General features: G+C 35.2%; 1 protein-coding gene across 7 annotated transcripts in view; it reads right to left on the reverse strand.

The window, feature by feature from the left end:
- Positions 1 to 23746, reverse strand: part of FAM227B (family with sequence similarity 227 member B) — a 220387-nt gene that overhangs the window by 185935 nt on the left and 10706 nt on the right. For 6 of the 7 annotated variants that reach the window (XM_061157105.1, XM_061157109.1, XM_061157106.1 and 3 more), the window contains exons 4-9: positions 21211 to 21442; positions 19612 to 19679; positions 16286 to 16321; positions 15745 to 15849; positions 9926 to 10024; positions 2399 to 2500 (exon numbers count right to left, since the gene is read on the reverse strand). In XM_061157105.1, the coding sequence (XP_061013088.1) occupies positions 2399 to 2500; positions 9926 to 10024; positions 15745 to 15849; positions 16286 to 16321; positions 19612 to 19679; positions 21211 to 21442 (642 nt within the window). The remainder of the gene's footprint in view (positions 1 to 2398; positions 2501 to 9925; positions 10025 to 15744; positions 15850 to 16285; positions 16322 to 19611; positions 19680 to 21210; positions 21443 to 23746) is intronic. The other variant, XM_061157111.1, reaches the window with a different exon arrangement.

Here is a 23746-nt window from a genome sequence, read left to right on the forward strand (position 1 = left end):
ACATGACTGAGTGACTCAACTGAACTGAACCCCAGCTGTAAAGCCATGAGTGAATATCAACAAATATATAGTACTACCAGTATTCTATTAGACTTAAAGTCACTTGACTACTAAGTTTCTCTCAGGAAGTAACTACACACAGGAAGATACCAGATTTTTATGTTAAAGACTTACAATATTTTATTTATTATTTTGGAAAGTTGGCAGACACCAGAAACTGGAAGATGCAAGAGATGATTTCTCCCTTTGGGTTTCTTAAAGAAATTAGCTCTGTTGATACCTTGATTTTAATCCCATAAGACTCATTTTGGACTTCTGATCTATGTAACTGTAAAACAATGAATTTCCATTGCTTTAAGCCCCTAACTTCATGATGGTTTTTGCACCAACAATAGGAAACTAATATAGTCGCCTATCTCAGCAGTGCTCAAATCTGCTGGTAAGTCATGGTATTCTTTGAAGAATTTCATTAGTTTTTTGGGTAGGGAAAAAGAGGCAGGGAAGAATGCTTTAAAAACACTGATATATTTAATTTTATTGACTCAGCCATGGACATTTTAAAATACTACTTGAAAGAGTCACATATTGTGACTAATTGTGGTATATAAAATTATGCTAGTAATTAAAAAGTTGAACTAGGTAAGGGGAACTTTTACATTTTGTTTTCTGTGTATATCTCAGCTTCAGGAGATTAGTGGGAAAAGAGATAAAGTGTCAGACGGTGTTGGGAAATTTTCTGAGGGAATAGCATTGTATGACATTGGAAGAAAATGAAATAAAAGCCATATGATCAGATTCAATTAATTTATACTGAATAGTGAGACCTGAAGATAATTTTTTGATTCTTAAATATTAATAGTTTTTCTCAGATGAGCCAATTAGTAACAAAACTACCAATTATTTGAATGAGTTAAAACAGAAATTAGTCAATGAGAGATGAGGCTCCATTTTTACTTATACAGCTGCGGAGGTAATAGATCTGCAGGGAGTTAGTCTGGTTCACAAGAATAGAAACAGGGGGAGGGGTCCAATCACTAAGGTGTACATGTTGTTTGTTCTCAAGTGAGGCTTTGAATCTTTGTTAAATAACTTCTAATTTCTCCTTGAAAAATGCCACTGAAAATAAAGACTTCAGAAAAAATCAAGTCATGATTTGAGAAAGATTATAAAGACAACATCTTGATATCAAAAGGCACATCTATCCCAAGGAGAACATTCAGACAATAAATGTAAGACTAGAAATTACAGAATGAGGGGTATGCAACGGTGCCATTGCTTGTTTGTTCACATTAAATAAGCTTTTTAAAATTCTTTTCTTAAGGCTTGTGTTAAAGCATGCTTGACTTTATCAAACCACGTATTAGATAGACAAGACCCACCACGAAAGGACAGACTAGGTGAAAGATTATAGATAGGAGAAATCCAGCCAGTTTTGTCATCTCAAGGCAATTTAATGACCAAAAATCCTAACCACTAATATTTTTCCTGTAAATAAGAAAAATAAATTTAATAGTAGCAGAGAAAATCCTAGTCTATCTTTTGGAATATCAGTGTTCTATAAGGCAATTTATGAATCATGGGTCAACCTCTTCATCTGATGGATAACGGGCGATGGAACTGAGAGACTGAATGTCTACAAGATCACCTGTGTAATTAGTAGCAGATTATTTACTCCCAACCCACTGCTGGCTTCCTTCTATAATACTGTACACTTTTGTAAGATAGATCAAGATTGAGTATAAATATTTGGCAATGTTATGTTTTCTTGATAGACATTTATTTTATTTTAGGATTTATCCATAAAAAACAGTCACTGACTTGAAAATACTTATGTATTTCTGATTTTACAGATGTCATTTCAACAAAGTATTTGAATGTGTCTTCTGCTTTGGAATGCTAGATGTTTACATTTCAAAATACTCAATTAAATTTTGTGCATCTTCATTTCACATTACTCAAGAACATAAATTATTTTAACCAAATTATTTTAACATAGTAAAACAAACATTTGATTCATAAATTTGTTCATTGTTCTTTACTGTTAACAGGTGCTTAGTGTTGTACTTATGTATAACACAAGGGGTTAAGTCCTCTTAGACCAAAATATACTTTATAAAGTAAAAGGAAAATAATTTTGTAGATTAAAAAATCAAGAATATGCATAGGGTAAGTCACTATTTTTCAGTATGCAAACAAATAGATTCTGTAAGGCTTTCAGCAGAATACAATATTCTGCAGTGGGGGCATAACTTAAAGTATTAGCTTTTTTACTCTACTTGAGGCAATTTTGCTTTCAAAATTTTGAAAATACATTCTCATATGTGTTTAAATAAAATAGCTTTTCATAGTTCATTTGCCATAAATATAATTTGCATAACTAGTTAACTTCAGTATTTACCTGAAAGAATGTATCCTTTCGGCTTAGAGGTATGCTCATGAAAAGTGACACATAACTTTCTGAAATTCTATCAAACAAGCAATCTTGACTTTCTCTGTCAGGCTTAAAAAATAAAACAGGTATGGAATTAAAACAATTAATATTACAATTTAAAATTAGAATTTGTTTACATAATGTCAGTAATTCTATCTATTCTCAAAAGGCAGATCAGTTGCTATAATGGAATGAGCCTGGGTTTTTGACATCATGCAGACCTGAATTTAAATGCTGGCCCCATTATTCATTAGCTGCACTATCCTGGGCAAGTCCTAGTTTCCTTATCTGCAAATGTAGGTAATATATACATGCCTTAAAGTAGTATCTTAAAATTCAATTGGGACAAGGATCACATTTTGTTTGACTTTGTATTTAAAGCCCTCAGTGTGCCTGGCACACAGAAAGCATACCAATGTTTGATGAACTAATAAAGTTTCTTGAATAGTGGTTGGCATGCACAAGGCTGTCAATGACATAGTTACCTTCTATCACTCTATAGCCATTCCAAATCCTTTATAATAAGTAACTCAGCATAAAGTTAAAGCAATTACTGGAATGAGACAGCCATAGCCAGAACTAGTAAAATTGTGACATGATAGACTAAAAGCAAAGTAGAATGTCATAAGAAGGAAGAAATCTATAGATAATGATACTGTTAACATTATAGTAAAGTCTTAAGGTAGCATCTTGAATTCTTGCTCTATTAAGCAATGAATAGATGAATTAAGAGTCCAACTTCATTTATGATATCAACAGTAGAACCACAAGCTGGCATTAATAGGTTTTGGTAATAAACACCAAAAATGATTAAATTCAGTGGTAATTTTCTATCAAATTAGCAAACCATATGAGCTGGGATTCATAAATGTATAGTATCTTAGAACTAAAATGGAAGTTAGATATCACCTAGGTTAAATCTCTTTAATTTAGTGATTGCACTACTGTCCAGAAAGCTTAAGAGCATTGTTTAAGGTTATACACAGTTAACTATTATTGATGCTGATGCTCGGATACTTTGGCTACCTGATGTGAAGAATTGACTCACTGGAAAAGACCCTGATGCTGGGAAAGATTGAAGGCAAGAGAAGAAGGGGACAACAGAGGATGACATGGGCTGGATGGCATCACTGACTTGATGGACATGAGTTTGAGCAACCCCTGGGAGCTGGTGATAGACAGGGAAGCCTGGCATGCTGCAGTCCATAGGGTTGCAAAGAGTCAGACACGACTGAGCAACTGAACTGATACACAGTTAAGTAACTGAAAGCCAGACTAGAATCCAGGTCTCCTAACTCCCAATACAGCTCTCATGCTTCTGTAGCAAGTTTACAGATGGAGATAGTAGCAGAAACAATAATGATAATATTAATAGCTAAAAATTCTGGATCATTTATATAATGGGAAGTAGTTCTAAGATTTAGGGTTGTATGAGAATTAAATGAGATTATATACAATTTACTAGTGAATAAAGTTGGCATGTTTTAGCTACACAACCTACAATCATGTATGAAGGAATATCTAGACAGGAAGTTTCAGAACATGTCTGATTAATACAATTCAGTGTAATGTACACACCAAACATACTTCCACAGGAGACTTGAGTAGCAAAATAGTATGGTAAATTTTTATACATGTTTTGGTATGCTTGAAAAGAAAAGTTATCCTACAGCTGATGGATATTCAAGTTACTGATATGCTCATTAGATCTAGCTGTTTAACATATGTTAAATCATTCTCGCATTCCAGGAATAAAGCTCATTGGTCAGGCTGTGTAACCCTTTTAATATGCTGAATTCAGTTTCCTAATATTTTGTTGAAGGCTTTTGTATCAATGTCCATCAAACAGGATATTGATCTGTACATTTTTTTTTTTTTTTGTATTATCTTTAGCTTTGGTATCACGGCAATACTGGTCTCATAAAATGAGCTAGGAGTATTCCCTGCTCTTCAGGTTTTTTTTTTTTTAGAAGAGTTTGAGAAGGACTGGTGTTAGTTCTTCTTTAAATATTGGCAGAATTCATCAGTGAAGTCACTTGGTCCAGGACTTTCTTTGTTGGGAGGTTTCTGATTACTGATTTAATCTCCTTACTAGTTATAGATCTATTCAGATTGTCTATTTCATTATTCAGTCTTGGAAAATTATATATTTCTAGGAATTTGTCCATTTTACACAGGCTATCCAGTTTGTTATTTTATGTTTGCTCACAGTCCACTTAATCCTTCTTATTTCTTTGCTGGTAGTGAAGTTCCTACTTTCCTTTAACTGTAATTTGAGTCCTCTTACTCTTGCTGCTGCTGCTGCTAAGTCACTTCAGTCGTGTCCGACTCTGTGCAACCCCATGGACAGCAGCCCACCAGGCTCCTCTGTCCACAGGATTCTCTAGGCAAGAATACTGGAGTGGGTTGCCATTTCCTTCTCCCTTACTCTTGCTAGAGGTTTGTCAATTTGATTGATCTCAAGGAATAACTTTTTGATTTTATTGCTTTTCTCTACTATTTTTCAATTCTCTATTTTATTTATCTCCACTCTAATCTATTCCTTCCTTCCTTCTGTTAACTAAGGGTTCAGTTTGTCATTCTTTTTCTAGTTCTTACCTAGGTAAATTTAGGTTGTTGATATATTGTTTATTGATTTGTTTAAAACTATAAATTTCTCTTTTAGCACTGCTTTTGTTTTTCCCTGCGAGTTTTGGTATGTTCTGCTTTTGTTTTCATTTGTCTCAAGCTATTTTCTAATTTTCCCTGTGATTTATTCTTTGAGTTATTGGTTGTTTGGGAACTCTTATACATTAATGGCAACTCATTCTAGTAATCTTGCCTGGAAAATCCCATGGCTAGAGGAGCCTGGTGGGTTACAGTCCATGGGATTGCAAAAGTGTTGGACATGACTGAGTGACTAAGCAACGACAACAACTGGTCTTTATTATTTCCTTTCTTCTGCATACTTTGGGTTTTCATTTCTTTTTCCAGTTTCCTACACTAGAAGCTGGGCTCATGGTTTATGAGAACACTCCGTATTTCAAATCTAGGCATCTTAATGCTTTAAATTTCCAAATACTGCTTGAGGTATATCCCCCAAATTTAATCTGCATTTTCATTTTCAATAAGCTCAAAATACTTTTCAATTTCCCTATTGATTTCTGCTTTGACCCATAGTTTCTGAGAACTATGTTAGTTTCCAAATATTTGAGGATTTTCCAGATAGCTTTCTGTTACCCATTTACAATCTAATTCCATTTTGGTCTAAAAACATGACCTGAACTCTTTTTTTTTTTTTTTTTAATCTTTTTTTTTTTTTATTAGTTGGAGGCCAATCACTTCACAACATTTCAGTGGGTTTTGTCATACATTGATATGAATCAGCCATGGATTTACACGTATTCCCCATCCCGATCTTTTATTAGAATGTTTCCCTAGCCCAGAATATAGTTGGTAAAGATTTAATATGTACATGAGAAAAATGTGTATTCTACTGTCATTAACAGGAATGCTTAATAAATATCAATTAAATACATAAAGTTGGTTAACAAAGTGTTGCTCAAATCATCTATATCATTCTGTATCATTAACTGATTTCTGTACATTCTACCAATTACTGAGATGGAGGTGCTGAAATATCTAACTGTATTTATAGATTTGTCTAGTTCTCTTTTAAGTATTAAATTTTTTATTAAATGTGTTTCAAAGCATTTTAATTAGGTATATAAATATTTCATTGTTATGTCATAATGATGAATTGACTACTTTGTGTTTATGTTAGTCACTCAGTCATGTCCAACTCCTTGCAACCCTATGGACTATAGCCTGCAAGGTTCCTCTGTCCATGGAATTCCCCAGGCAAGAATACTGGAATGGGTAGCCATTCCCTTCTCCAGGAGATCTTCCAGACCCAGGGATTGAACCTGGTTCTCCTGCATTGGAGGCAGATTCTTTACTATCTGAGCCACCAGGGAAGCCCTCATTATACAGTTACTCTTCCCTGGTAACATTCTTTGCTTTCAGATTTACTCTGTATGATGAGTTCAAAAAAGTTGTTATTTTTGTGGGTTACATATGGCTTATCATTGATATTTTATGGGTATAAGTGATACACTCTCCAGGCTTCTGAATCATTTTGAGGGCCAAACTCCCACGGACAATTTTGAAACCTTTAAGGATATATCATTACTAGAATTCTTCTAGTTAAACATCATCAGGGAAACTTTTATCATTAGCTACACATTGGCCAGCAATTTTTGTTTTCACTATGAATATAACAATAAACAATACTAATGATAGATGTATCCACTGAACACTTAGCATATACCCTATATACCATTTAAACAACTTCTATGTAAACAAACAACTTTAAATGCATTTTCTAACTCCCAATAAACAGATAAAATAGGTAACCATCTCAACCTCTCCTTCTCCTCCCGCCTTCAATCTTTCCCAGCATCAGGGTCTTTTCAAATGAGTCAGTTCTTCACATCAGGTGGCCAAAGTATTGAAATTTCACCCTAACTACTGGGAAACCAGATTTAAAATTTTAATTTCTTGGATTCAGTTCAGTTCAGCTCAGTTCGGTCACTCAGTCGTGTCTGACTCTTTGTGACCCCATGAACTGCAGCACGCCATGCAACCATCTCATCCTCTGTCATCCCCTTCTCCTCCGCCTTCAATCATTCCCAGCATAAGGGACTTTTCAAATGAGTCAGTTCTTTGCATCAGGTGGCCAAAGTACTGGAGTTTCAGCTTCAGCCTCAGTCCTTCCAATAAATATTCAGGACTGATTTCCTTTAGAATGGACTGGTTGGATCTCCTTGCAGTCCAAGGGACTCTCAAGAGTCTTCTCCAACATCACAGCTCAAAAGCATCAATTCTTTGACGCTCAGCTTTCTTTATAGTCCAACTCTCACATCCATACATGACTACTGGTAAAACCATAGCCTTGACTAGATGGACCTTTGTTGGCAAAGTAATGTCTCTGCTTTTTAATATGCTGTCTAGGTTGGTCATCGGAGAAGGCAATGGCAACCCACTCCAGTACTCTTGCCTGGAAAATCCCATGGATGGAGGAGCCTGGTAGGCTGCAGTGCTTGGGGTCGAGAAGAGTCGGATACGACTGAGTGACTTCACTTTCACTTTTCATGCATTGGAGAAGGAAATGGCAAACCACTCCAGTGTTCTTGCCTGGAGAATCCCAGGGATGGCGGAGCCTGGTGGGCTGCCATCTATGAGGTCACACAGAGTCGGACACAACTGAAGCGACTTAGCCGCAGCAGCAGCAGCAGGTTGGTCATAATTTTTCTTCCAAGGAGTAAGCATCTTTTAATTTCATGGCTGCAGTCACCACTTGCAGTGATTTTGGAGCCCCCTAAAATAAAGTCTGTCACTGTTTCCTGGATTTAAGTGCAGCAGTTTTTCTACTAGATCAATCTAACACTAAGTGACAGGTAATAAAAGAAATTTGCTTTTATATTAGCCACTAACAATTACTGAAGCATACTGAATCATGCTATGGTCTAGAGTATGATTATATATTATTTTGTATTGTTGGTAATAAAATTGACTGTTGGTAATTAAATTGTACTAGTGGCTTGGGGGGAGGTTATTTTAGTTATAAAGTCAGTACTATTTATCATTTATAAGGTGGACCTAAAAATAGATAGAATGTATGTGTTTTGTATTCACCTGAAAATGTAGTACAGCTTGAAATATGTGCTTACCTAACAGTACAAATATTCCCACATGATGCTGATAAAAATGTCTGAGCATTCACCACATTTATTTGATGTATTTAGGAAGCCAAGAGGCCATGCTATTAATCTAGTTCACTGGCTTCATATACTTAACAAAAGAACCCTCTTAGAAATAAAATCATAGGTGAAATGCAAGGAACAGAACAGATGAAAGAGGCGCTGTTTTGGTTAAATCATGGAAATGTTGCTTCAGTATGACTTGTATACCCTTTCAGTTCCCTTAGAACAATAGCAGAACACTCACCCAGATCAATCATATAATGTTCCTCAAAACACAACAGAGATCTTAACAATATTGGAAATGTTATTAAATTGTAAGATTTTTAAATAATTACTATAATTTCAGGAAGCCAGTACTTTATAGAGAATAGTTTGCTTACAGATAAAATGACTTCTAATTCCTTCTTATTCCACAGATACCCCTATAAATGTAATGGGTTGTTAACATTTTTGTGTCAGATCTGTTTGTTCCAAATAATGTAGCTTGACAAAGCAGTTAATAGAAACATTGCTAGACTATGTTTCCTTCAAAAACTTGTTATATATATAATCCTAACAGATTTAAGTGGGAAAGTAATGTTTTCTGTTATTATGGAAAAATACAAATTTGGAATCCAAATCTGAAAAAAGAAAGTTAAGGTAATGAAAGTCTGATTTTATGTTTCCCTACATAATTACCTTTGTAGAACTGATACACCACTTCTTATTTCTCATTCAACTCCTAACAGTATCAGAAATACAGGACAGATACTCTTACCTTGAATTACATTAATTATTCTAACACATGTGAAGTGATGATGAAGCGAAAGTTGCTCAGTTATTGTCCGACTCTTTGCGACCTCATGGACTATAGAGTCCACAGAATTCTCTAGGCCAGCATACTGGAGTGGGTAGCTTTTCCCTGCTCCAGGGCATCTGCTCATCCCAGGAATCGAATCAGGTCTCCCGCATTGCTGATGGATTCTTTAGCAGTTGAGCCACAAGGAACATAATGCTCTATGCAAATAGTTTTATGAAAAATCAATAGAACTCATTCCTTCATTGTATGAAAGAATCCAGAAGCAGTTTTCTTTGGGCAATTTGAGCTGGGGAGGTGAAGAACTGAGCTTAATATCAGACTTCCCTAATGGGGCAGCACACCTTCTTAATGCTTGGACTGTGATCCCCAGCATTACTCTGCTTTTCATTCTTCTAGATCCAGAGGCCAAACAGCAGCCATTGGTATTTACCACTTTCTCCAGGCTCATGTATTCTCTGACATAAGACTCACATACTGCTTATTTCCATTCTCTTATTGCTTCCCAGATAGCCATGTCTTTCTCTTTTTAATCCTAAGCAGAGTTTTCATCTTTCTGAATCAAGACAGGACCCTCTCCCCATCTGATATACTGTGTTTTCTAAGTGAAACCTCTTTCAAATGTCACTGATTTGCAGTGGATTTTCTCTTTAGTGTTCATCAGTGCATTATGCTATTGAGTAAAGCTAAAACTTTGTTATTTACTACAGTGTTTGATTTAACTAATCTTTTTCTGACTAATACAGACTCTGGATCTTTGAAATCCACATTAAGGTTTTAATTCCTCTAAAAGAACTCTAGATTTCAAACATGACTTCTAATATATGCAGAATATCTAAAAAAAACAAGCTTTGTGACAGGATCAGAACATTAAAAAATACCAATGTTACCTCTAATGAAAAATTATGCTGCAAATCAACTTTTTTAAAGGAAGTTTAAAAAATAACATTTTACCTTAAATTTATGGAGAAACCACCACCAAAAGCTATCATGCAAAAGAGCAATAGAGGCTTCTGAGAGAAAATGACTTCTCCAGATTTTAAAAACTTTTCCCTATGGAAAAAAGATACATATAATCAGATTAATATGTATTATAAGACACATTCATATAAATAGGCTTTATAAAGAGTACGTATTTAATAGTTATAGATGACCACTGCTCAATAGAAATTTAATGTGAGCCATATATATATTAAGTTTTCTAGTAGACATTTTAACAAAGTAAAAAGGTGAAGTTTTAGTGACATTTAACCAAATATATTTAAAGTATTAGTATTATAATAAATGTTATAAAATTATTAACAAAATATTTTATATTCCTTTGGGTACTAGGTCCTTGAAATATAGTACATATTTTATATTTATAGCACATCTCAATTTGAACACTGTATTTTCTTCAAAAATACTAGATCATAATTAGATTTTATAAAATATATGGTTATTATTTTTTAACTCTAATTTAAAGTTGTTCAATAATTGAATCAAGTAATTTTAAAATTTATGTATAATTAAAGTAAAAAATTTTTAAAATTCAGCTAATCACAGGCATAGAAAATAAACTTAAGGTTATCAAAAGGGAAAGTAGTGGAGAGGGATAAATCATAAGTTTGGGATTAACAGATACACACTACTATATATAAAATAGAGAAGTAAGAAGGTCCCATTGTATAGCATAGGAAACTATATTCAATACCTTGTAATAACCTAGAGTGGAAATACCTTGTAATAACCTATAATGGAAAAAAAACCTTAAAAAGTGTATGTATATAATACATATTATATATATAGTATAACTGAATCACATTGCTGTACCCCAGAAACTGACACAACACTGTTAAACTATTTTTCAATAAAAAAAATTCAACTGAGTTACAACAGGCATATTTCATACGCTAAGTAATCACATTTGGTTAGCAGTTATTGAAATGGCAGTGTAGGCTAAACCAGGACTAGCAAAAATCCAGGACACATGCTACAGTTTCCCTTTTATGATAAAGACAGATATCAACAATCATGGGATTCTAACCCAATGGGCCCCATCGTAAGTCTAGAGCCTAACTAAACATAGTATTCTTTCTTAGCAATTCATCAAAACGGGCACATGAAGTTAACTTACCATGACTACTAGAGACTAAGTCTTGGTTTAAAAAGGTACATTCAATGGATCATTTTATCTTATTCACTAAAAGTTTTTAAATGCCAGATTCAGTACAGTTCAAGATTTCTTTCAATGAAATCCACAGGTAGGAACTTCTCTTCCTCAAGTACAAGTCTACAAAAAGGATATTGTACAAACTTTTATGTGTGCTCAGTCAGTTCAGTCCTGTCCGACTCTGTGACCCAACGGACTGTAGCTGGCCAGGCTCCTCTGTCCATGGGATTTCCCAGGCAAGAAGACTGGAGGGGGTTGCCATTTCCTTCTCCAGGGGATCTTCCTCATCAAGGGACTGAACCTGCACCTCCTGTATTGGTAGGAGGATTCTTTACCCCTGAGTCAGCAGGGAAACTTGCAAACTTTTATACCAAGGAGATTTTTTATCATGCATTCTGGAGAGGCACTTCTTTTTCAAAGGCCACTTTTTATAGAGTACACTGGTAACAGCTTCAACTTATTTAGTACTCCTTAATTACAAAAAACATAAAGAAAAAAGTAGAAAGTTAAAATAAAAGAGAAAAATCTGAATTTCTGTTGAAATACTTTCCAAATTTCAAGCAAGAATGCTTTTCAGTGTAAACTAATTACATGATTGCTTCTGTTCTAAGCTTTGGTTACGCTTAGTGACACTAACTTTTGGGAAAATTCCAAATTCTGTAAATTATCATCAGTATTTAGTCAAAACAACAAAAAATAGAAATCAGCCAAAAAAATCCAAACCCAGCTTAAAAAGTTAAATGGTACTTTCTTCCATTAACCTTTACCTTTTGTGATACTTTGATTCATATAAATGTAAACATACCTTGAAGCCTATATACTATCTGACTTGGAACTTTTTCTCCTATTACTGATTCTTTTAATAGGTTGGATAACACTACTCCTAATGTCCTCTAAGACATTTTGTGTGTATCTGTATGTTTGTGGCTCAGCTTTCTCATAACATAGGCCTCGTCTCACCCAATTCAATAAAATTTTTACTGAGCATCATCTGTAGTCAAGGTTCTATTCTGGGTGGTACAGGGGATAATTTATACTTTATCAAGAAACTTAATCTATGACTGTATGTGCAAGAATGTTATTTGGACAGGGTAACGTGAATCCAGTCAATTTCATGGATTGCCTCGACTTCAAGCATGTAACAGTAACCCTTTAACATTCTCTTCCCAAGCTTTAGATTCATAAAGTTCAGACTCTTGGGAAGTTACAATAAGCATTTCTATGAAATAACATTCCTTCTGATATTATTTTCCTACACTTATTTTTTCTTCACTTTAATTTCATCATCTATTTGAATGCCATTGCATTGCATATGTGTAGCAGGCCAATTGCCTTCTCATACTGTTCATAGAGTTCTCACAGCAAGAATACTGGTGGGGTTTCTCATTACCTCCTCCAGGGGACCATGTTCTCTCAGAACCTTTGACTATGTGGATTACAAAAAACTATGGAAAATTCTTAAAGAGGGGAATACCAGACCATCTTACCTGTCTCCTGAAAAACTTGTATGCAGCTCAAGAAGCAACAGGTAGACCCACAAGGGAACAACTCACCGGTTCAAACTTGGGAAAGGAGTACAAGGCTGTATATTGTCACCCTATTTAACTTATATGCAGGTACATCATGCAAAGTGCAAGGCTGGATGAATCACAAGCTGGAATCAAGACTGCCAGGAGATATATCAAGAACCTGAGATATGCAGATGGTACTGCTCTAATGGCAGAAAGTAAAGAGGAACTAAAGAGCCTCTTGATGGGGTGAAAGAGGAGAGTGGAAAAGCTTGTTTAAAAGTCAACATTCAAAAAACTAAGATCATGGCATCTGGTCCCATCACTTCATGATAAATAGAAGGGGAAAAAGTGGAAGCAGTGACAGATTTTCTTGGGGTCCAAAAATTACTTCAGACAGTGACTGCAGCCATGAAACTGAAAGATACTTGCTCCTTGGAAGAAAAGCTATGAAAAACATAGAGTATTAAAAAGCAAAGACATAACTTTGCTTACAAAGTTCCAAATATAGTCAAAGCTGTGGTTTTTCTAGTAGTCACATACAGATGTGAGAGCTGGACTATAAAGAAGGCTGAGTGCTAAAGAACTGATGCTTTCAAATTGTGGAGATGGAAAATATCCTTGAGGGTCCTTTGGACAACAAGGAGATCAAACTAGTCAATCTTAAAGGAAATCAACTCTGAATGTTCATTACAAGGACTGTTGCTGAACACTCTGGCCACCTGATGCAAAGAGCCAACTCACTGGAAAAGACTCTTACATTGGGAAAAATTGAAGGCAAAAGGAGAATGGAGTGGCAGAGGATGAGGTGGTTAGGTAGCATCATCAACTTGAAGGACATGAATTTGAGCAAACTCCAGGAGACAGTGCAGGACAGGGAAGCTTGGCGTGTTGCAGTTCATGGGGTCGCAAAGAGTTGAGGACACAGCAATTCAACGATGACAACAGGCCCATTAAAATTCTTTTTTCAAACCAGGTAGGTGTATTAACAAATAGAACACTGGTTATCTATGTCTAGATATACCACTGCTTGTTGTTATTGATAGATGCTAAGTCGTTTCCAGCTCTTTGTGACCCCATGGACTGTAGCCTGCCAAACTTCTCTGTCCTTGGCATACTCCAGGCAAGAATACTGGAGTGGGTTGCCACTTCCTACTCCAGGGGATCTTCCCAACTCAGGGATCATGCCCACCTCTCCTATATTGGCAGGTGGATTCTTTACCACTGAACTACCAGGGAAGCCCATATTGTTGGTACATAAACTCAAAATATCCTAAACCTAGCTGCCTGTCATATCCTGTGCACTTCTTACCCCAAGCCCATATCTACTTACACTCCTCCCTTTTCCACTTCTTATCAAAAATGCTGGCATCCTCCAAGTATACAAAATACTCCTCACAGCTGTACTTCTATGTCTTGTTTATGTGACTGACTTGTGATCTATGTTAGATGTACAGGCATCCATGTTTAAAATATAGTCTCATTTTAGAATACAAAATGCTAATATGAAAGATTATAGAATGTCTAGAACATTCCTAAGATTATTTTAACAATAATTAATATTAATTTATTTATAATAAAACCTTTTCCCTGAGGAAACTTTGGAAAATATACAAAGTAACCAACATGCTCATGATCCAGGCATAATCATACCACCCATAGTTTTTCTCTTAAAAAATGCAATCAGGTGATTGTATCATGAGGGCAAACTAAGACTTTCCTCTCATCAATATCCCATAAAATATAAAAAAGAATTGAGAAACATCTGTATTAGCATAGAAAATAAGAAAAGGTGTCATTACTAAATCATTTTAGGTGGAGTTTTCAAATGAGTTCTGTGGTCCTAATGAAGGGGCAAATAGGAGGCCCAAATCAGGTTAATCAGACTATTTCTTGGAATATTTTTTCTTGAGGATGAAACACTAAAGTGACACACTCTCATCTTGAAGAGGAATGGGCAGAAAATAATGGCTGACACTGATTTATCCAAGTTTAATGGTTGACTGTGCTCCTTCTGGGAAATGGCAACCCACTCCAGTGTTCTTGCCTGGAGAATCCCAGGGATAGAGGAGCCTGGTGGGCTGCCGTCTATGGGGTCGCACAGAGTTGGACATGACTGATGTGACTTAGCAGCAGCAGCAGTGCTCCTTCTGCTCATCTATAGGGGACTGTAGTAGGAGAGAAGATGGATTTTGTGTTGAGAAATAAAGAGCCTCAGGAAGGCTAGTGGTGAAGGGCAGGAAGGTCTGTGTGCATGCATGCTAAGTTGCTTCAGTTGTGTCCAACTCTTTGTGACCCCATGGACTGGAGCCTACCAGGCTCCTCTATCCATAGGATTCTACAGGCAAAAATACTGGAGTAGGTTGCCGTGCCCATCTTCAGGGGATCTTCCCAACTCAGGAATTGAACCCCAAGTCTCTTACCTCGGCTGCATTGGCAGGTGGGTTTTTTTACCACAAGCACTGCCTGGGAAGCTCCAAGAAGAGGGTCTACTAAGAGCCAAGTCCATCTCAGAGTCTGCCTGGAGGTACAAGGAGCATTGTCCACGTCCCCAGGAAACAGAAACCTTTTTAGTTGATCACTTAATATTTAAATGAGAGGGAAATCAATACCCTAAACCACTCAAATCTCATCCTATACCTGGCATTCAATGGCCAATGATCTATTTACCTTCCTGTGTGCAGTTTTTCAATAAACTGGCTATTGATACTTCTGTAGAGATATTTCTTAAAAATTCATCAGAAACTTGAAGGTTCAAAAGGTGGGGCTGTGGGGAAGGGTTCTCCTAAATTATCTTGACATCAAAATGAGCAGGCTAACATATCGTGAGCTGACAGAGCAGGAAGAGGGGGAAATACCTGTTACAGTCACGTGCCAAACCAATGCACACTAGCAACCTCAGACTCCTGAGGCAGTAACACAGAATCAAATATATTCTCTTTTGGTGATCAAGGTGTTAAAAATATCACTGGTCTTTTCTGCTAGACTTAATGCCTGAAAGAATTAAATCTTGCTTAATACCTAATCTGTCATAGCTTTAAATAAAGGCCTAATTCATTAAATCATATTCTCAAAATTTATCATATAATAGAAATAAAATAATATTTACATACATCAAAGTTATGGGCCTTTAAAATAAAAAGATAAATTCGTTCAGCATTCAGATGTCTAGGTAGCTGAGTAAGCTCATTTGTTCTGAATCCTGGGAAGTTACAACCCTAGAAAGAAGGAAAATCACAGAACAGGAATTACTTAATTCTTTTCATGTAACTACAGAAGACAGGTAAAAATTTTACTAGCATTCATTAGCAATCATATTACAAACTTTTACTAAAAATAAGTAAATATACTTTATCCCACCTAAGAAAAATCTTCATATTATCTGTTTCTATGATATTAAGAGCCCTGGCATATTCGTATGCCAAATTTCAAAGCAAAAGCAATTATTTCAGAATTTTAACTTAAATTACAACAACTTTTAGATAGGCTACACATAAAGAAACTGACAAGTCAGAAAAAGACAACTTCTGTATTTTTTCCAACTCTTTCTCCTGGGGCCATTATCTGTATTTATTGTTATATTACTTTAAACATTCTTTTAGTTCCACATAATATTTTTGATATATAATCTCATAAAGCAGAAATTTTAAATACCTCTATATCCTTCTTTGTCTCCATTTCATCTGAAAGCTGGAAAAAATTTAAAATAAAATCTTTAAAATTCTAAATTTAAGAAGTTTTAGACTTTGTAACTCTACTAACTATGTGTGTGTGTGTGTGTGTGTGTGTGTGTGTGTGTGTCTTACTGAGACAGAGAATGCTGTTGCTACATAAGATCCTGAGAATACAAAAATATTCCTTGCCCTCAAGTTAGTCTGGGGGCAAGAGAGGAGTCAGCTACATATACAAAACACAAAGACATAAGAGCTATAATAGAAATATATACCAACTACTTATTGCAGCTTGATTTTTCTGGGAAACAGACTGTGAGGTGAAACACCAATTTAGTGTTTAGAATGTTTATGGGGATTGATTATCAATGGAAGGCAAGAGGAGACAGACGGAAGATGGAAAAATCAGCTATGTATGAGGCAAGTCAGTCAGCCCTGACCCTGAGCAGAGCTCTAAAAGTGAAAGGACCCATAGCAGTTGTCCTGAACTGGGTTGAAACAGTCAGGTCTTTCTGTTTCCAACTTGTGAGTCCTGGACGGTAGTGTGAGTGAGTAATTCCTAGATGATAGTTTCCTTGGGAGAAGAGGTTCTGTCTATGAGAGCAATCCCTGAAGGAGCTGACAGCTGAAGGATGTCCACTAACAACGCTTTTAGCAGCTGGGGCAAAAGGTCCTTCTTTGAAGGGGAATCTGGGTGGCACATCTTCATGTCCATGACACCACTTTACACAGAGAACAGGAGCCCTTCTGTCTAGATTAGTTTGGGTGTTCTAGACATGCTAATATATTGTTTATTAACTACCCTGCAGGCAAGATTATACACATTACACACATACATGTATCATTTAAGAGATGACATAGGAAACTAATTAGAAAGGATGATTATATACTGCCATATGAAAGAGGATCATGTTATTGCCATTTAAAGAATTGGCAAATGGATAGAAAAGAGAAGGAAAATGAGATTAGTTATAAGAAATAAAGCTGTATGCTTGAGAGCTACAGACATAATTGGTCAATCAAGATGGGATTTTAAAAGATATTAATCTTGAAGTCCTGGTTTTAGTTTGCAGAAAACAAAGAAACACTGGAAGTTTTCAAAGAGTAGAGTAATAGTAACACAAAGCTAGTTCTTGATAATACAATCTGGAAAATATACCACAAAAATATAAATAATAAATTTTAAAATCCTGATAAAATCTAGTAAGACATATTTAACAAAGTTATCATTAAAAGTTTTGTTAGTGCAATTCACTTAAAAGGTCATTGCAAGAGATCCCGAAAAGCATTTGATAAAATTCACTAGAATTTTTGAAACCCTTTTGAAAATACAAAATTTACAATGACTAACATAACTAGTTATGTTGGCTTAAAACTCAACATTCAGAAAACTAAGATCATGGCATCTGGTCCTATCACTTCATGGCAAATAGATGGGGAAACACTGGCAACAGTGACAGACTTTATTTTTGGGGGCTCCAAAATCACTGCAGATAGTGAGTGCTGCCATGAAATTAAGAGATGCTTGCTCCTTGGAAGAAAAGTTATGACCAACCTAGGCAGCTTATTAAAAAGCAGAGACATTACTTGGCCAACAAAGGTCTGTCTAGTCAAAGATATGGTTTTTCCAGTAGTCAAGTATGGATGTGAGAGTTGGACTATAAAGAAAGCTGAGTGCAGAAGAATTGGTGCTTTTGAACTGTGGTGTTGGAGAAGACTCCTAAGAGTCCCTTGGACTGCAAGGAGATACAACCAGTCAATCCTAAAGAAAATCAGTCCTGAATATTCATTGGAAGGACTGATGCTAAAGTTGAAACTCCAATACTTCAGTCACCTGATGCAAAGAACTGACTCATTTGAAAAGACCCTGATGCTGGGCAAGATTGAAGGCAGGAAGAGAAGGGGACAACAGAGGATGAGATGGCTGGATGGCATCACCGACTCGATGGACATGAGTTTGAGTAAATTTCGGGAGTTAGGGATGGACAGGGAAGCCTGGCGTGCTACAGTTCATGGAGTCACAAAGAGTCAGACACTACTGAGTGTCTGAACTGAACTGTACCTCCTTTCTAGAAAACAATTTGGCAATATGTATCAAAACACTTAGATTTTCACATTTTTTACCATGTATTAGCAGTTTCACTCCTGAAATTTATTGTAAAATAATCATGCATAATCACAAATTTTAGCTCCAAATATATTCCTAGCAGCTTTGTAAATAATAATGAAATTTAACCAAACATCCAACAAGAAGGCCATTACATTAGTTTATTTTTTAAATGATGTAGACGCCTTTCTACATTTTGTAATGGTAAAAATTCCATAAAACATTTAATTTTTTATGTTTAAAAGTTTAATTTGAATTTAAAATGTTTTTAAATAAAAAGAAAAATGAAAGTAACAATAGTGAGATATGTTATTTATCTATAAATGATAAAATAAGGATGCTTATCCTGTTTAGTGCTTATTGCTTAGTTTTCTATAATGACTACCTTAGTCATAATCAGGAAAAATAACATAGAAAGTAATTTGAAATTTAAAAAGTATTTGAGGAGGTGGATGGATGAATGGCTGCATTTCAAGTTTTTCTTGCTTTAATTTTAGAATGTATTTTTTGAAAAAGACGAAGTTTATCAAACTCAAAAGCCTATCATAATTCTAATCAAACTCTCAGATTTTTTTTTAAAAGTTAACAAAGTATTTCTATAGGCAATAAAAACTATTATTTTTTCCTAAAGGAAAAGGACATATGGGACATATACCCCTAAGTATAAGATGTTATAAATTTTTAAATAAGCAGAGGATAAAATAAGTCTTCAAATAAATTGCAGTGATGTGAGAACACCAACAGTCATACCGAGTGTATAAAGAAGACTATGAGCCCAGCTATTTTAAAAATACAGGGATATTATCTATGGTGAAACAGATCACCAGCCCAGGTGGGATGCATGAGACAAGTGCTCGGGCCTGGTGCACTGAGAAGACCCAGAGGAATCGGGTGGAAAGGGAGGTGGGAGGGGGGATCGGGATGGGGAATACGTGTAACTCTATGGCTGATTCATATCAATGTATGACAAAACCCACTGAAATGCTGTGAAGTAATTAGCCTCCAACTAATAAAAAAAATTAAAAAAAAAAAGAAAGAAAAATGTTCAGTAAAATTAAAACCCTGAAAAAAAAAAATACAGGGATAGACAGACGATAAAACACTAAAAGGAAATTTTTAATGTTATCAATGCTTATCTATGAACTTATAGTGATATTTTCTGTGAAATAGTTTTTCAAGCAAGATGAAAACAAATACCATACCATTATCTTCTTTTCCTTATGGTACTTCTTTAGAAATGCCTTGTATTGTTTCAGTTTTCCATGAGAAACTTTAAAAAATGAGAGTTGACAACATGTAAATACACAAATGTCCTTTAAAATTGAAAAGCAGATTATATATAATTATATATATTAAGAAAATTACATATAAGACTATCCAATGATATCAACCAGCTATTAAATTTTAAAAATGTATTTAATGGAAGGATAATTACAATATTGTGATGGTTTTTTGACATACATCAACATGAATCAGCCATAGGCACATACATGTCCCCTTACTCCTGGTCACCCCTCCCACCTCACCCCATCCCTCCTGATTGTCACAGAGCATCAGCTTTGGGGTCCCAAACTGCAATTAAGTATTTTGATAAGCATAATGCTAGATGCATAATGCTAGTCTGAGTTAAATTTTATCTTTTTCCTATTCCTTTTGCTATTTAGAAATGTCACCTTCCAATTAGTCTGTCTTTAGAGCAAGACAGACTTGCTCCTATATCTACAATTTTACCTTAATCCGTTCTTACTGAACAACTCCAAGTTTTTCAAACAGCTCAGCCACTCACATTTGGTTGTTTCATGGTCACCTTAAATACAATACGGTACAGGACTCTGGAGCATGGCCCAGTGAAAGACTATGGGGGCTTTGAAGTCAGATAATCTAGACTTGAGTCTAAGCTCTGATACTTACATACTGAGGACAATGAGTAAATAAAAAGTTGCTTTTTAAAATTATGCACACATGCTTTCTCTCTCCCTGTATGTTTATATAGACACAGCTATATATATGTAGCTTGTATAATTTCAAAAAAATTTTAATTAAAAATTTCATACGAAAATTCTCAAAGTAGTGAATTTAATAACATTGTATTTAAACACACTCAGATTTTGAAAACTCAAGGTCTGAAAATGATATTAAGTAGCTAAATAATTACATGTTTAATACACAGAAAATATAAGTACAACCAATATCATTCTTAAGACATATATGACATATATGTTTGCCCATTAAAGAATAAGAATCACCATTAGTATCTAAAAGTGTTCTGAAAGTGTTAAAAATACAACTAGATAAAAGTTATATAAATACTGAAAAGCAGTAAAAATTATCATTACTTACAGATAAGCTTTTCAGTCAGTCTGCAGTTATCCAATAGTGAATGCTAAGTATTTCTCACAAACTAACTTAGCTTATATAGGTGAAGTCTCACTCCTTCTAATTTGGTTATAGGTCTAACTGTTTTTATATCTTGATTCTTGCTGACTTGCTTGTCTCTGGTACCAATATTTGTTAATGCAACTCTGTTTCTCTGATATTCAGTTATCTCTGCTCCAACTCAAGAACTGTTTTAGGTTTTGTCCCAGCAACACTTTCTTTGAATTCAAATGGTCAAGTTCAACTAAAAAGATATACTGGACCATTTTGAAATGAAAAGGTTTTAAAATAAAAAAATTTATGTTTTTAGATATTTTATATCTTAGGATTTCATTCTTTATGAGAATACACACACAGATAGACACAAACACAACAGACACACATACAACTGACAATTACTTTATGCATATAAAAAATAGATTTACTTGTCCTGGAAATTATTCTGTTCCACTCAAATATTTCAGAAGCATGGTTTCTCAAAAGAATTGAACATTCTGCTAGTCTTGATTCCATGGCCATAGCTGCATCATCTACTCGCAGGACATTTCCCCACAAATGTGTATAAATGGAAGTAAATGAACTATCTTGTTTTATTTTCTTCATAGTGTGTAACAATTCATCACTTTCCCATAAATGGATTTCCTTTGGCCAATGATCCTGCAGAAAATGTGAGACAATACAACTCAAATCAATTTTTAAATGAATTTAAAGAGTTCAAAAATCAATGAGCTAGAATTGAAGTTTTATTCTACAGCATGATTTTTATTAAATGTATATTTTTTAATTTGTAAAAAACCTTAAACTTTAGAAGTTTCAAATGCTTTACAAAAACCTTTCTTCCTAAATCATTTGAAAGTAAATTGCTTACTTGACTGATGCCCCTATCATCCTTGAATACTTGAGCATTTGTTTCCAAAGAACCAAAACATTCCCCTACATAACCAACTATAACCATCAGAATAAGGAAACTGGCATTATTACATCATTCCTATATAATTCTCTGAGATTACTTGAGTTCATCAACTAAATCAATAATGCTTTTTATGGTAAAAGGATCTAGTTCAGTTATCACACATTGCATTTAAGCATCATATGTCTTTAATCCCCTTCGGTCTACAACAGTTCCTCAGTCTTGACCTCTATGTAATTAAAGCCATGAGTTCATACTGATAAATCTAATTCCAGTTCCAAACATTCTAATTTTCTCTTTTTCCATATCATAATTACCATTTACAAGAATGAAAAACCTAACTGACATTATCTTAAATATATGTACTGATTTGATCAATCTTCTCAGGTAACCAATCTCTCCTATCCACTGCTAGACTCTTCAGTATATGGATGCCCTTCTTACTCTGCTTAGGCTCTGACTTTCCAAACCAGGCCACAGTCTGTCTCTGCATTTCCTGGAACCACCTCCCCACCCTGGTCACACACAAATACCATCCTCACCCCTTTGGACTCAGACACCTGTGGGGTCACATGGATACCTTCCCCATGGTGGTAGAGTTCAGAAAGCCTGCTCCGGGTGACCACAGAACATTTCCTTCCCCTACCAATGTGGATGCTGCTTTGTTTTGACCCCCAGATGGCTTAGGACTACATTGTTCAGGAAGGGAGGTAGAAGAAGGAAAGGGAAGGGAAGGGGAATCACAACATTAATATTTGCAAATCTAAACACAAGATAATCTTTTGATTGAGTTGTTGAATACCAAAACAAAGAAAGATAATGGACATAATGAAATATGTTTGTGAATAAGAGAATGCTTTCTGGAATAGTAGCAGTTTTCATAGGATGAAACTCTTTTAAGAAGAATGTGGGTAAGATATTCTGGGCATTTAGCTTAAATGGGAATAAATCTGAAGTCTGCAGATTAGAAATTTTAAATTTTGCCTTGGCCTATTCTACTTCCATTTTTCTTCCTTTAAAAGATTCCTTAGTGACTTAGTGAAGTTGCTCAGTCGTGTCTGACTCTTTGAGACCCCATGGACTGTAGCCTACCAGGCTCCTCAGTCCATGGAAATTTCCAGGCAAGAGTACTGGAGTGGGTTGCCATTTCCTTCTCCAGGGGATCTTCCCGACCCAGGATCGAACCCAGGTCTCCCGCATTGCAGGCAGACACTTTACCATCTAAGCCACCAGGGAAGCCCTAAATTCACTATATGCTGTAATGGTAACAGGTACCTGAATAATACCCAGAGTTTAATGCTGAAAAACTCCCCCAGCAGGACCTAGGTCCCCCTGCCATTTTGGAAAAAGAGAATTTTAGATGCATCAATGCGCTCTCATGAATCCTACAAACACACATCTTAAACAAAACACATAACCACCTGGGGAAGTTTTCCAGATTTCCTTAAAATCTGGATATTATGTGTCAAAAATACAAAGATCTCTGAAATATAAGATATGATCACAAGATACACGCCCTGGAGACAAACACTGTCAAATTAGAATGACAGCCACATTTGAAAACATAGTCCTTATGTTAGGGGTCATCCCGATTGTTAGGGAAGTTAGGAAAGTGGCAAGAAGCTAAGATGGAAATGAATTTGGGGAAAGTGGGGAAAGGCTTAAATGGAAATGAACTTGAACAGATTTTACAACATGCCTGAGGGTTTATGAAAATACATCTTTATGCCAGACTTGATATTACAACTCTTGTTCAAGATATTGAATTATACTATATAATTATACCATGAATAAAGTATCCTGAAATTCTACAGCTTGATTAGATTATGTTTTCTCTAAATACAGAGATATATCTGGTTAATCTACAAAGGATAAAATTAAGATGCTTATCTTTTTTAGTGCTTTTCTCTTTAATTTTATAAAATGACTCTCTTAGTTATAACCAGAAAAAAAAATTGATAATTTTGAAATTTAAAATATTACATTTTAAGGAGGTTGATAGATGAGTGGTGGCACTTAAAGTCTTTATAGCTCTAACACTATGTGATTTT

This window comes from Dama dama, chromosome 12 (assembly GCF_033118175.1).
Source record: "Dama dama isolate Ldn47 chromosome 12, ASM3311817v1, whole genome shotgun sequence".
NCBI lineage: Eukaryota > Metazoa > Chordata > Mammalia > Artiodactyla > Cervidae > Dama > Dama dama.